Source organism: Amia ocellicauda, chromosome 6 (genome assembly GCF_036373705.1).
Source record: "Amia ocellicauda isolate fAmiCal2 chromosome 6, fAmiCal2.hap1, whole genome shotgun sequence".
Classification (NCBI taxonomy): domain Eukaryota; kingdom Metazoa; phylum Chordata; class Actinopteri; order Amiiformes; family Amiidae; genus Amia; species Amia ocellicauda.
Window position 1 is genome coordinate 46,538,642 of NC_089855.1, and position 15,524 is coordinate 46,554,165.

A 15,524-nucleotide genomic window follows, 5' to 3' on the forward strand; every position below is an offset into this window, starting at 1 on the left:
TCATAGAGGTAAAAGCATTTAAGGTAATAGAGGCGGGCAGACTGGCCAGCCTCGATTTTAAATACAAGGGGGCTGTATTGAGGCTGGTCAATGTCTATGCCCCCACCAGCCAGAGAGAGAGAGTCCTCTTTCTCCCTCAGCTACGCCCGCTCCTGATCGGCACCTTACCGGTTATCATTTCAGGTGATTTCAACTGTGCTGTGAGGGATGTAGACCGGAGTAAGCCCCGCAACGATAGATCCAGCAGGGACCTCGCTGCGTTCGTGGAGGACTTTGAACTCTGCGACGCAGGTCGGGACCTGGTCCCCTTGTTCACCTGGGTGAGTTCTTCTGGCTCCTCCTTCTCCAGGATAGATCTCGTCCTCCTCAGTAAGCCACTGGAGAGGACCGCCATGTCTTCGGAGGCGGTCTTCTTTTCAGACCACAGGCTCCTGACGACAGAGGTGCTCATCCCGAGCACACGGGAGTCGGGGCCTGGGGTCTGGAAGCTCAACACCTCCCTGCTCGATGACCCTCGTGTTATTAAGACCTTTAGCAGACGCCTCGAGAAGTGGAGGACCCTGAAGGACCTTTTTGATTCTCCCATAGAGTGGTGGGAGATGGTGAAGAAAAGGACCAAGGGCTACTTCATTCAGCTGGGGAAACGGAAAGCTCGTGAGAGGCGGGCGAGATATTCCCATCTAAACGCAGGCCTCCAGCGCCTGAGTCTTTTACAGCTCAGAGGCTTCGACCTAGCTGGGAAGGAGGCTCGGGTCAAACTGAGTCTCTCCGCCCTCTATCGGGAGGAGCAAGAGAAGATCAAGGTCCTTTCCAGGGTCCGCATCATGGAGGACGATGAGAAATGCAGCCGCTTCTTCTTCAAGAAAACGAAGGAGAGGCGGCCTGCAATGTCCTCCATGATCGACTCCTCGGGGCAAGAGGTGGAGGGCAGAGAGGCTGTTGAGACAGTGGTTCGGGATTTCTACAAGGAGTTGTACGATCAGAAGGTGGTGGATCAAAATCTGATCCATCACTTTCTGTCCCTGTTGGAGTCCCGCAATGAGGGGGACGAGGAGGAGGAGGAGGATCCAGAGATCACCACCACTGAACTCTCCCAGGTGATAAAGAGTCTTAACTCTGGAAGGACACCGGGTCCCGACGGGATCCCTGCTGAGTTCTATAAGATCTTTTGGGAGGTGCTTAAAGAAGATCTGGCCCAGGTCTTGGGGTCGATGTACAGAGAGGGCAGATTGGCCCCTTCTATGAAGAAGAATATCCTCTCCCTTCTTCACAAGAAGGGAGACCAAAAAGATCTGAGGAACTGGCGGCCGGTCAGCCTCCTGTGCACCGACTACAAGATACTGGCCAAAGCACTGACGCTCCGGCTGCAGCGGCCACTCCCTCAAGTCGTGGGTCCCGACCAGGTCTGTGGTGCCCGGGGGAGATCGGCGGCCGACAACGCCATGCTGCTCAGGGATGTCGTGGCCTACTCGAACGAGAGAGGGCTTCCCCTGGTCCTAATCAGCTTGGACCAGGAGAAAGCCTTCGACAGAGTGGGCCACGAATACCTGCAGCTTGTCATGGAGAGGATGGGTCTCGCTCTTGGCCTGAGGAAATGGGTTAAGATAATTTACGGCGGTCTAAGCAGCAGGGTCCTTGTGAACCGCCACCTGACCGAACCATTTCCGGTCAGGTCGGGGGTCCGGCAGGGTTGTCCCCTGTCGGCCCTGCTGTACGTCCTCTGTCTGGAGCCGTTCATGCAGGCGATCCGCCGGGACATCCGGGTGACAGGTTTCCATCTCCCGGGTTCCGGCGGAGAGCAACTGAAGGCCCTGGCCTACATGGACGACGTGGCCGTGGTTTGCACGGACGCTCCGTCCGTGGCCAGGGTCGAGGAACTGCTGGACGGCTTCTGCAGGGCGACGGGGGCCGCTGTCAACAAGGCCAAGAGCGAGGTCTACCTCTCCAGGGCATGGCCTGTCGGCCGGGGCCCGCCGACCGTGTTCCCTGTGAAGCCGTTTATCAAGGTTCTGGGGATCACGATCGACGGGACCAACACGGGCACCCGGAGCTGGGAGGAGGCCATATCGAAGGTCCAAAAGAAGATCCACGGCTGGAGCACAAGGACCTTGACGATGGCTGGTAAGGTGCTGGTCGTAAAGGCCATCCTCTTCCCGATACTCCTCTACGTAGGAATGATCTTCCCCCCAGACAAGGTCATCGCAAAATTAGTGACTCGAATTATATTTCGGTTTGTCTGGGGGAGCAAAATGGAGAGGCTGAAAAGAGTGCAGATGGTGAAGGGTACCCTGGATGGAGGCAGGGGGGTCCCGGACGTTGTGCGGCTGATAAAGGCGCAGGGGCTGGCCTATGTGGTCAAGAACATCCAGGCTGAAAGTGAGTTTTATGAACCGCTTTTATTTTGCCAGCAGCCTGAGACCATTCGGCCTCTGCGCCATGGATAACACCAGGCCGCACTCGTGGGATCCCCCGCCATTCTACAGGGCGCTCCGAGCCTTTGTGCTCAAAGTAGGCCTCCATAAAGTCGTGCTGGCCTCCTGGGATTATAAGACCATCTGTAGCCAGATGAGATCTACCCAGGAGACCAGCCGGATAGAAGATTTCCCTCCCGAAACCTGCCGGTTTATCTGGGCTAACGCTACGCACGTTTGCCTCACAAACACGCAGAAAGATGTCTCCTGGATGGCTGTGAGTCGGTGTCTCCCCACCCGAGTGTTCATGCACAGAAGGGGCATAGCCCCTATAAGGGTTGCCTGGGGAAGGAGACGGAGGCTCACATCTTTAGAGATTGCCCCTCCGCCTACAGGGTCTGGCTCCTGTTTTCTCCGTTCCTCCAAGATCTTTTAACCATTTTATGAATGATTGCTTTTAAAATGATTTTTAAGAATGAATTTTTAACTGTTTTTAAAGATTTAGTTGTTTTTAAAACACAAATTGTTTAGGGTTTTTTGGTTTAGTTTTGTTTTATTTTTTTGTCAAATACATTGTCCGTTTTGGATTTAATTTTAAATGCATTGGACCTTTTTTGTTTGTTTTTTATTTTTTCCTTTTTAATTGTTTCTTTATTTTGTCCAGTGCATTTTCAGTTATTTTCAATGTATTTGACTTTTATGTTGGTAGCAGTTTTTGCTTTAATCACGCTTGTTTTGTTGTTTTGTGCACTTGTTTATTTGAAGTTAAGTATTTTGTTTTTCGTTAAATCACAAAGATTTTAAAAATTTTAAGTGATTTTAAGAATTGATCTTAAAAAGTTTTTAATCATAAGTATTAAAAATTTGAATTGTTTTTTATTTGAAAAATGTAAAATACTATAAACAATAAAACAGTATTTCTATGGAACTGCATAAGGAAACAGGAAGTGATAATCTCAGCCAACATTCAGGATGTAATTTGAAGATATCTTGAAATTATTTGCAGATCTCTAAATCATTTCGAGATATCTTTAAATAATTGAAGATATCCTTAAATGCATTTAGAGATATCTCGAAGTGATAATTTGGCTTGCCATAGACCGACCGTAAGCATCACAACACACACTGATTGGCTGCCGAGTGCTGTGGGCGGGATGCTTTACATGTGAATGCATTTCTCCTTCATTTATTGGTCTATTTGTCTGTCTGACACATTTTGTTTTTCGTGACAGCCTAAAAAATTTTTACTTTGTAAAGCCTGGGGTGTGAATAACAGTGACTGCTCTCCTATTGACTCTTCCCGTCTTCTTCTCTTACTTTTTAAAAGTAGCGAATTACAATAATTCACTCAAAACATACTTAAGTAAAAGTAAAATTACCACATTGGAAAAATACTCAAAAAAAACAGGAACAAGAGTAGTTGTAATTCGTTACTTTCCACCCCTGCACATAGGTTTCGATGTTGTCTTCTAAATTATCAGTATATGTGAACAGGACCATAATGTACTGTAAAGCTCTCACCAAAAACCTTCTGGACCAGTTGCACTACCTTCTTCTCTTCTTCCAATGAAGTGTCCAGTCTGCAGCACCAGGAGGAATGCGTGGGGTCCTGGAGAGGACATAGCAATACAGCATCCAATCTCTTGGAGAACAGCCATCTTAGAAAGCTTTGGGTCATACAAGCCTGGGGTGTCAATAACAGTGACTGCTCTCCTATTGACTCTTCCCGTCTTCTTCTCACACAACTTGGTGACTGAGCTTGACAAGGCTTTAGCTGTGAACTTTGTCCTGCCCAGGATGGTGTTTCCTGCTGAGCTCTTGCCTGTGCCAGTCTTGCCCACCAGCATGATCCTCAGAGCAGATACAAGGTCAATCAGAGACTCCTTGTCATCAGTCCTGCCCTGTGACACTGCAAAACAAAACCAGTTAGACACTTGGCTGACATCAGGTGTTTATGTAGACAAGGATCCACTGTCCGAAGAGATTCAGAAGCATTATCTTATGAATTATTAAATAGAAACGGTATTGTGTACCACCTTCCAGAAAGACACAATCACAAAATGTTATTTTCACATTTATTGTAGTTTAAATCGTTTTGAACAAAGTGAGTATGAAAGGCAGATTAAAATGCTTTCAAAGCAATGAAAACTTGTAACAGGACATGGGCCTGATATAATGATTCTGGAAGTCTAGAACTAGAAATACCAAAAAGTTACCGGGAAGGAGTTTTGTGTGAAATGAAAAATGTAAATAAAAAAATATAAATGTAAACAGTGGAGAAAAAAAAGCACTAACACTCAGTTTGTGTTTATTGCTACGTATTGGAAGTTGCCCTAAATCTCAACCTATTGTTTGTAACGGATCCCCTTAACTGTGTTTTATACTAGTAAAATATATACAGAAGTTACATAATTGTTTTTCCTACATAAGAACACAATACTGAAAATCAATTTATTTGTAATATTGAATATTTCACTCAGTCACAGCTTTTTTTTTTTCCATGTGGGCCCTTCTGGGTGTCAGTGTGCAGTATCCCTCACCATGCAGTCTATCTTGTCCAGCAGCTTTGTGACCGGAGTGCAGTCAGTCCCTGTTCCTGAAGATGTGGGTCCGGCCCCCACAGGCCTCTTACTTTGCAGCTGGGTTAGAACCCCGTCGGCCAACTGGGACCCCAACAACTGCAGGTAGGAACAAGTATTAGCAAGTCTCAAATTGTACAAATTCAAATGTGATTAATTAATGTCTTCTTCTATCCCGCAGTCACCCATCTGCATTACAAGGACCGAAAAATAAATCACAGCAGGTAAGTCTCTAACCCCAGAACAGGGAACCCTCTCCACAAAGTAAACCAGCAGAGTAGATCTTAATAAAGAAAGTTCAACTTCCACAGCGTGTGGCTTCTCCTTTCTAATTATTCCCTTCTAAAGAGAAATAGGGGCAAAGGTAAAGGCGACCAATGAGAAAGCATGCAGGTTAGTCCATGTGGGAATGTAGTCCGGCAGCTTACGCTTGGCAACAAAAGCAATTAATTAATTAAACTAATAATCAACCCAAATATCAAATTAACCATAGAAATTGAAACAATAAGGAAGTAAAAAGAACATACTTCATAAATAAAGTGCACAAAACAATAATTAAGTGAAAGGAGTGATAATAAGTAAATAAAATTGATCAATTAACACTCATTGCCAATCACACCCCACCCGTGACATGAGCATAAATACCTTTTTAAAAAAAAAAAAAAATCTGGTCTGGCTTTCATTCTATGCATAGGACTGAAACTGCCCTTCTTAAAGCAGCCAGCAACCTTGTAAAATGTAAAATACTTTCACCTAATAAACAGTATTCTTACGAGTGCAGAGTGCACTGTGCTAGTCCTATTAGACCTCAGTGCAGCCTTTGATACTGTTGATCCTGGCCATTTTAATTGACTGCCTTAGAAACTGGAAGGGAGTCTCGGAAATCAATTTAGAGTGGAGTCAATCTCTTATGCACAGTTTTCAGTTTCTATTGGTCATTTTGTGTCTCCCCTTTGCTCCAATTAAACAATGTTCAAACATGCTGCATCCATCTGAGAAATACATCTAGAATTAGATCACTTAATGTGATACTGAGAATGTAATTCATTCTTTTATTTATTCACGGCAGGACTACTGAAATTGTCAGGGTCTCTCAGGGGAGACCCGCAGGGTAAGGGAGTTAGGACCCAGGTGCAGTTTATGTAGAGTGGGCAGACAAGACAAAGGGGCTAGGCAAAGACGTGGTCGAGGAAACAAGCAATGGTCGTAGGATCGGGCAGACAGACTAGCAAAGGCAAGACGGAATCGAAAATGGAAAGACAGGCAATGATAATCAAGGAGCCGGCTTGGAATCGTAGCAAATGCTGACGAGACTTCGCCCCGAGTGAGGGCAGTGAGGGGTTTAAGACAGGGAGCAGGAACTGGGAAGAAAGGTGCAGAGCCAATGGAGGAAGAGTGAACAAGTGCACATGGGAGACAGGAATGTTAATAGGATGATAAACAAGTGGGAAAAAAAACAATGAGGAGAAAGGAAAGACAGGGAGAGAGCGACCTCTAGTGGAGAGAGAGAGGGTGTGTACTGGGGAACCGTGACAGTAATTTACTTTACACCTGTCTAATTAGCCAAGCCCTGTCACACATGCAGTTGGTTCAAAATTCAGCTTTGAGGCTTTTCACACATTTCCCAAATCCTTGCGCCTCTGCACGGCCTTCCATTTCCTTTTAGAGTTGATTTTAAAATTGTATTAATTACTTTTAAGGCAAGACTTGTGATATCTTCCTGTTTTTCCCTCATCCGACCCTCTCATCCCCTCTCGCATCTCTTCCTGCTTGTCTGCTATTTCCGCCTGGATGCACTCGCACCACCTCAAGCTCAACCTCTCCAAATTGGATCTCCTGTTTTTCCCCCACTCTTCCTCACCTTCTGCTGACCTCCGCATCTCGATCCCCTTGGAATCCACCACACTCTCTCCTTCTTCTTCCGCTAAAAATCTAGGAGTCACCCTCGATCCTGCGCTCTCCTACACCCAGCACATCACCACCCTGACGCGCATCTGTAGATTCTTCCTGAGCAACATACACCAAATCCATCCCTTACTCACCAACTACTCGACTCAGCTGCTCGTCCAGTCCCTGGTCCTCTCCCGCCTGGACTACTGCAACTCCCTCCTGGCCGGCCTGCCTGTATCTACTACCCACCCACTCCAGCTCATCCAGAACTCTGTGGCTCGTCTGGTGTCTCTCTGCCATGATTCGCACACGCTACACCACTGCTCCGCTCCCCCAACTGGCTCCCGATAGCGGCACGCATTCAGTTCAAGACACTGACCCTTACCTACCGCTGTCTCGACCACACTGCACCAAGCTACCTTCAGTCACTCGTCTCTCCATACATCCCCTCCAGACCACTGCGCTCCTCCAGTGCCAGAAGACTAACTCTGCCTCCTCTCCACTCTCCTTCCTCCAGAGCCGCTCCTTCTCATCCCTGGCCCCTAAGTGGTGGAACGACCTGCCCACCGAAGTCAAAACAGCAGAGTCCTTGACCTCATCCCGGCGCTTACTCAAGACGCATCTCTTCCCACAGCACTTGTAATATTAGTCCTCTATCCCTGCTAGATAGCACTTCAGCTTATTATGCTCCTCACGTTCTTGAATGTTTTCCTCCTTGCTCCCTTTCCCGTAGCCCTCGTCTGTAACCCTACATCTTGACAGCACTTAGCTTTTACCGTCCAGGATGTAGGAAGTCTCTTACTGTACTTCTGTAAATTGTAAATTGGAATTTGTAAAATGTATTATTTTGAATTTCTAGGTTTTAGTTAAATTGAACTTGTAATGATTGATGCCTTGTACTTCTCTGTATTTTTGCACTTATGTTGTAAGTCGCCCTGGATAAGGGCATCTGCCAAGAAAAAAAATAAAAATAAATAATAATAATAATAATAATAATAATAATAATAGCCCCAATTACATTCCTGAGCTTTTAACCCCTTACAAAATGGCCACTCAGATCAAATGACAAAGTGTTCTGAGAGTTCCAGATTCTAAGCTAAAATCCAAAGGATGTCGTGCATTTTAGTTAAGGCTCCTAGGCTCTGGAACAGTGCTCCTGAAGAGATTAGAGCAGTTAAATCAGTGTCTTCTATTTAACACTTTAAATAACTTACTTTATAAACAAGCTTTTAACTGTGAGTAACCTCTTGCCTTTTTATACCTTTTAAGTCATTTTATTTTATGCTCTGTATTTTAGTGTGACTTTATTATCACTCTTATTGTACCTTTTCTTGTTTTAATCTATTTAAAACATCTGTAAAGTGCTTTGTGCACCAGCAAGAAACGTGCTGAATAAATAGTTATTATTATTATTATTGTTAATAATAAAAATAATAATAATATTGTTGTGACAGGATCAGTGAAGCTTCCACTAAAACGGCTACAAGGCACTGATTTGAAGACTTTGAAGAATAAACGGCTTTGATTTACACGAGGCCAGTGTCAATATAGCTACCTTTTTTGGCTAGCACTCTGGGATCAATTACTTGTCACTAGCAATCGAGTTACTGAATGTCTTGCAAACACGTGTCAAACTGAAATCAGATACCACTCGACAGACTTCATCCTTGTCACTGCTTGCCACTGCTGAGGTTATGTGAGTGATTCAATTAAAACAGATGATTTACTGGAAATCACTGGGTATGCAGAAGGCTGCCCTGTTCCAGCTGTGCAGAGTAGTAATAAACTCCAGCCTTTGTGAGTGTGATTGGATGAGGCTGTCAGTGGGTGTGTTAAGGGCTGGCACAGCAGCAGGTACACATATTGTGAGAGTGCCATCTGTACCCCTCACTGTGGCAATAGACAACAGAAGTAACACAGACTCACTGAGTGGATCGACACTCCACTCTGCAGAAATGGGAAACAAATGTGATTGTATGAGTAAGTCTACATTTCTTTCTGTAAAATAAAACAAATTAAACCTTTTGAATACAAATATTTTAGGAATATAATTATATTTATTTTTGATTGTAATGTATTGAGTGCTGACTAGAAGGGGAACACGTTCCCTTACTGTATATTGTTATGGAAGGTCACTGAGGAAAAATCATTTTTGTCCAGATATATTAATAGGATAACATTTTAGAATAAACTGATTTTCTGATATATTATTCCTAATGATTTTCTTTTACAAAATCTGAAAAGCAGTGACAAAGTAATTAGACCTGTTATGCCAGCAAATGTTGAATATCAAATAAACAGGATGAAAATGCAAATTGTTATAAGTTAGCTGTGCTGATTCTTTTAAAACATTTACTTAAAAAAATGTCAAGTATGAAGAGACAATTCAAGCTAATGATGACTGTGAAGTCATTGTGTTTCTTGTTTTGTTTTCCCCAAGGAGGACAATTAAAAGACAGCAATGGTATTTACATGACGGCTGCAACTGCACAAGCAGGTAGTATGGATTCATCATCTAATTCTTTGTCTTTTGTAAAATAAAAATAATAATTAAAGTATACTTCTGGTTTTGAACTGTAAAATTCATAAAATGTTAATGTAGACCCATCTAATCTAATGTTTTGGGCTAAGAGTGTGAAGATTACATTACGTTGCATTTTGACCCTGAATACAATGAAAACTAACTTGGTGAAGAGCATGACATTTTAAATTAGCTGTTCTGCTTGTATTTTCTGCAAAAAGGTATTACACTTGAGAAATCTATTTCACAAATGTTCAGCAGTGACAAAAATCATAATATTCCACTTATGCATACTTTAAATGTAATTACAAATGATCTGAGACAGAAAACAAAGGGATCTAATGGATCAGTGATACACTTCTCTTTCACAGGCTCCTCTGCATTCAGAGAGCTGAGGATTGTGCTGCTGGGGAAAACTGGCAATGGGAAGAGTGCATCAGGAAACACAATCCTGGGCAGAGAGCAGTTCACATCTGAAATGTGTGGGGACTCAGTGACAAAGGACTGTCAAAAGAAATCAAAACAGATTAACAGGAGACAGGTCACGGTGGTGGACACCCCAGGGCTCTTGGATACAAAGCTCCTTGAAAACACCATCAAGCGTGAGATAATCAAGTGCATTGCTCTTTCTGCCCCGGGACCCCATGCCTTCCTCCTGGTGATAAAGGTGGATCGATACACAGAGGAGGAGAAACAAGCCGTGAGAGAAATCCTGCAGCTGTTTGGTGAGGAGGCCCTGAGACACACCATGGTCCTGTTCACCAGGGGGGATCAGCTGGAAGGGAAGCCCATAGAGCAGTTTGTGCAGGAGAATGGTCACCTCTGGGAGCTCGTCCAGAAGTGTGGGGGTGGCTGTCATGTCTTCAACAATAAAGACAAGAGCCACCGCACGCAGGTCACTGAGCTCCTGAAGAAGATAGATAAGATGGTCAAGGACAACGGAGGAGGCTGCTACACCAGTGAGATGTACCAGAAGGTACAGGAAGGCATCAGGCAAGAGGTGGAGAGTATTCTGAGGAACAAAAAAGAAAAATCAGTCACGGAGGAGGTCTTGGCAGAAGCTACAGAGACGTTTTCACAAAAAGTTCTGAAGACATCAGCAGGGTTGGCAGTAGGGGTATTCATAGGTGCCCTGCTTGGGGGTCCTATAGGATTTGCTGCTGTAACAGCATTGTCTGGGTCCTCAGCTGCAGTAGGTTTAGGGGCTACAGCTGGAGCATTATTAGGGGGAATAGTGGGAGCAAGTGCAGGAGCGGCAGCAGATGGACCAGAAGAGGCAATTGCAGCAGCCTCACAGGAAATGACAGCTGTAGCAACAGAAACAATGAGAGCATCAGGAAATATTGTTCTAGAAGGACTAAACATAGTAAATTATAAAATGACAGAGGTGGAAAAAGTGAAAGAGAATAACATGTTAAATCGTTACCGGAATTACATGTGACCCAAGACACCAAGCAGTTAATCAGAGTAATACAAATCAGTCTTACCTCTGTAAAATTCACAATTTACCTCTGTGAATTTACACTTTTCATACAAATTCACATTAAACAGCACTCTATTGGACTAAAACAAGTCAGGGCTGATCCAAGTTGATTCAAGGGTTGTTCCCTGCTCTCCTCTTGATGTCTGACAAGTGTAGAGACAAGCAGTAGACAAAGCACAGCAGATCTAGACAATTCAGTCATGAACTTCAGTCTCTGTTTACCCTCAAGTTCATTGCACTGTTTTTGTATTAGTGTTAGCTTGATGACTGATGTATGGTGTTGCATAAGGATAGGGGAGACCTGAAGAATAGAAGGTTGAATTCTTATCAATGTTATATAATATATAAATGATATAAATAGCTCTCTCATCCCGCTGTCTTGTACAATTTAAAATATATTTGTACTAATTGTCAGTTTGTGTCCTTGTAGATAAAGGTGTTTTGGAAATTACTGGTCAAATGTTTTATGTGTGACTATTTTTTCACAGGGAAATTATTGAAAAATGTAAACCAATAAACATCTTTAGGTGCCTGAATTTCTTAGTGTGCAAATTTGTGTGAGTGTGTGTGAGTGAGTAGGTCTTGTGTGTCTGTCAGCAAGTGTATGAGAAAGCATGTGAACACCAGACCATCTGGAGCAATTCTGAAGCCTTTTGTGAGTGTATATGGCTGTGCATGTGTGTCTTCATTTGGTAGTGTTGGTAGTAGAGGTAGTAGAGCTGAGTTAAAAAAAAATACCTCTTCCAAATTCCCAGATATACAATACTGGTCAAAAGTTTTAGAACACACAAATCTTTCCAGTTTTTATTTAAATTTAAGCAGTTATTAAGTACAGTTTCCTACACCATCAAAATGCACTTGGAAACTGGAGGAAACTCTGACAGGAAGAAGTCTGGCAGACCCAAAGCCACAACAGAATCAGAAGACAAGGTTCTGAGTCTCAACAGCTCGGTCACAGGACAACAGCTTCAAGCACAGCTTAACACTGGTCAAAGTAAGCAAGTCTCAGTTTCAGCTGTGAAGAGAAGACTTCGAGCTGCAGGTTTGACAGGTCGAGTGGCAGTAAGAAAGCCATTGCTAAGATGGCAAAATAATAAAAAGAGGCTTGCCTGGGCCATGAAGCACCGCCAGTGGACTACTGAAGACTGGAAGAAGGTCTTATGGACCGATTTATCAAAATTTGAAATCGTCGGTTCGTCATGCAGGGTTTTTATACAGGATGGATGAAAGGATGATTCCTAAGTGTGTGACACCAACTGTCAAACATGGAGGAGGAAGCATGATGGTCTGGGGCTCTTTTGCTGGATCCAGAGTCGGTGACTTGCACAGAGTGAGCCTGAACCAAAACGGCTACCACAGCATTTTGCAGCGCCAAGCAATACCCTCTGGTATTACAGTTATAGTTGGTCAGGGGTTCATCCTACAGCAAGATAATGACTCAAAATATGGGATGAACTGGACATAAGGATGAAAGAAAAAACAACCTACAAGTGCAATGCATTTGTGGGAACTTCTGCAACAGTGTTGGGATGAACTTTCCAAGCAATGTTTGATTTCCATTGTAGAAAGAATGCATTGAGACATTCAACTGTAATTAAACTTAAATTTCAATAAAAACTGGAAAAATGTATGTGTTCTAAAACTTTTGACTGGTAGTGTAAAAGAGTTACAACTACTATAAAACTAAAGCCACTATATTTCAAAGTGGTTGGTTTCTGATAATATTTGGGAAGAGAGAACAGTAACCAGACCAAACATTTACAGCTGGCTTCACAGCCCTGCATGAATGCAGAGATCAGATAGATAGAAGTTTAGCTCTTCCATTGTCTTTCACTGACTTGATAAGGATACACAAGACAACCTATTTCACATGAACAACAACTTTTATTAATATTTATATATGAATTACATTATGTCTTTTAACTTACTTCCCAGTAAGGCCCCAAATCCTGCTCCAATCAATGCAGCTTGTATTGGTGGCCCCCCCACTACAGCTTGCAATACCAACATACCAACAGCCCCACACAGAGCACCGACTGCCATACCGGCAGCCTTATCTGATCCTTTCCCTTGCCTGCCCTGGATCTCAGATGCCTTATGCTGTCTACTGTAATGAAAGCCTCCCCTGAGTCGCACCATTCTGTCTATCGTGTCCAGGAGCTCTGTGACCTGCCGGTCGCTTGTGATCCCGTTGTTGAAGACGTGGTGTCTGTTGTCACACGCCTGCAGCAGCTCCCTCAGCTCTCTGTTCTTCTGGAGAAACTCTTCGAACCCCCCCTTCTGCAGGTTGTCTCCACCAGTGAACAGGACTACAGTGTGCTGCAAGGCCCCTTCACCAAACAGCTCCCTCACTGTCTGCACCACTATCTGCTCCTCCCTGGTAAATCGGCCGATCCTCACAGCCAGGAGGAAGGCGTGGGGCCCGGGGGCGGCCTGGCGTAGGCATTGATCCACATGCTGTTTGACTGTCTCTTGTGGAGTCTCAGAGTCCAGCAGGTCTGGGGTGTCCACCACAGTCACTCGCCTCCCAACCACCATTCCCTCCTCCTTGGCACAGCGCAGGGTCACCGGAGAGGAGCTGACCTCCGACCGGAACGCCCTCCTGCCCAGGATGGTGTTCCCACAGGCACTCTTCCCAGAGCCAGAGTTCCCCAGTAGGACAACTCTAAGCTCTGGCACTAAAAATAAAGATATATATATATATATAGGTAAACAAAATTAAAAAAAGTATTAATGTTCTGATATATTGATCTCTTTATGTATTTTTCACCTATTTTGTGTATAAGAGCTGTCAGTAGTCATATAGGAAATTAAAGTTTTGATACATGTAGTGGGACACAAATCACCCTCTGCTACACTCCACAGCTATTGCCCAGGACACTTACCAATTTACCCCACAGATCACACATGCACTCTACTTGCCCAACAACACCCCTCCTCCCCAGATACAGTCTGTGCAGGACTGTGCTGAAGCCCCACAGAGCCCAGCAGGGCTGATAGTCTCACTCACTCACTCACTCACATGCCTCCTGCCATCAGGACTAAAGGGCGTCACCACAGCTGTAAGCTAACTCACAATTCATAAGCACTACGGCTGGAAAGGGAAAAGCTCAAACTTGTGTCATATGTCTCTGTTCATGCAATACATTACACTAACATATCCATCAGTCTGTACCAGACAATCGTCTTTATGATGGCAGTGTTCATTTAAACATTTCTAATAATTATAGTCCATATAATTGTGACACACAGACAGACAAACAAACCTAGTTCATAGATCAGTTAAGTACAAGGTTAATACCTTGTGGTTTTATTAATCTCTTTAAACTGTATGCACAATTAGTACACTGCAGCATCTAACTTTGCTATTTAACTGCTGTATTTACACCATATACAGTTAAGTGTGTTTAATCCAACAAACTGTGTGGCTGTCTGCAATCTACAATTGCTGCAAATAAATATTCAATAATAATGAATTAAATTAAATTAACATAATACATCGACCTCTATACAGTAAACTTCACCTGTAAGGATTAATATTCTTTCCATACTTACTTCTATAAATGTAAGCCATCCCTCTTGTGACACTTTCCTTCCCCACAGCTGCAGCTCCAGAACAGAGAGATCTGAGACAGAGATCTCGCTGCAGGACTAACAAATCCTGTCTTTGACTGGCTGTGTCCTGTATGCTGCTGCTACAAATCTAGAGTTTGCTGTATCAGAGGCTAAAGACTGTCAGCCTGAGGTCTCACCTGATTGTGCTCTACCTGTAAATCACGTGATTGTGAAGACATGGCAGTTGGTGTCCCAGGGTGCCAGTGTGTAACAGCAGATGTTGCTCAGCTCTGGTCCTCAGGAGGCCATGCTGCTGTCCTTCCCAATCCTGTAAACCACGTGACTGTGAAGAAGCTGTGTGTAGCCAGAAAAACACACTGAACTATTACAGTTCAGCTCTGGCTATAAGCAGGGTGCACACAGCTTCCTCACAGTCACGTGGTTTACAGGATTGGGAAGGACAGCAGCATGGCCTCCTGAACACACTGGCACTACTGTCCTGTTCCCCCTGGGTCATTAACATACAGCACACATTAATTCACACAGGTTGAATAAACACCACATTGTCACTGTCACGTGATTTACAGGATTGGGAAGAACAGCTATGCAGCCTCCTGGAGGCCACTACTGAGCAACGCCTGTGTTTACACACACAGCCTCTCCTCCCAACTCCTTTTCCTTAATTTAACATATTTAATCCCCTGTCCTGTACACACTGAACCTATAATTACTACTCAGGAGGTCATACTGCTAGTTTCAATCATATCAAGTGGCATTAAATCTGAGATAGGGCTCCATTAACAGAGCAGGAGCAGATCAGTGGTATTGACTGTGCATGTGCTCTGCCTGTAAACCAGGTGACTGAAGAAGCTGGGTTCATTGTGTCTATACTGGGTGCTTCTCTGATATGACAGATCCTGACAGAGAATTATGTTGTAAGTCGCCCTGGATAAGGGCGTCTGCCAAGAAATAAAAATAATAATAATAATAATGAACTTCCTCTTTTGCCGGGAGCTTGAACTCCTGCGTGACCTTGCAACCCTTGGACTGTGCTTCCTTTTTCAGATAACAGGAGTTGCATTCTC

At 44.0% G+C, this 15,524-nt stretch overlaps 1 protein-coding gene across 1 annotated transcript; it reads left to right on the plus strand.

Moving 5' to 3' along the window:
- Positions 1-8,631: 8,631 nt before the first annotated feature.
- On the plus strand, positions 8,632-11,400 carry LOC136751589 (GTPase IMAP family member 7). Its single transcript, XM_066707314.1, has 3 exons — positions 8,632-8,860; positions 9,321-9,377; positions 9,773-11,400. The coding sequence occupies exons 1-3, from the start codon at positions 8,692-8,694 to the stop codon at positions 10,840-10,842; spliced, it is 1,296 nt and encodes a 431-aa protein (XP_066563411.1). The 5' UTR covers positions 8,632-8,691; the 3' UTR covers positions 10,843-11,400.
- Positions 11,401-15,524: the final 4,124 nt, after the last annotated feature.

What these genes read in the sequence shown, in the direction of transcription:
- LOC136751589 (XM_066707314.1), top strand. Translation starts at nt 8,692, where the DNA reads ATGAGGCTGTCAGTGGGTGTGTTAAGGGCTGGCACAGCAGCAGGTACA. An exon ending in AAACAAATGTGATTGTATGA is followed by an intron (nt 8,861 to 9,320) that starts GTAAGTCTACAT and finishes GTTTTCCCCAAG; the next exon opens with GAGGACAATTAAAAGACAGC. An exon ending in GGCTGCAACTGCACAAGCAG is followed by an intron (nt 9,378 to 9,772) that starts GTAGTATGGATT and finishes TCTCTTTCACAG; the next exon opens with GCTCCTCTGCATTCAGAGAG.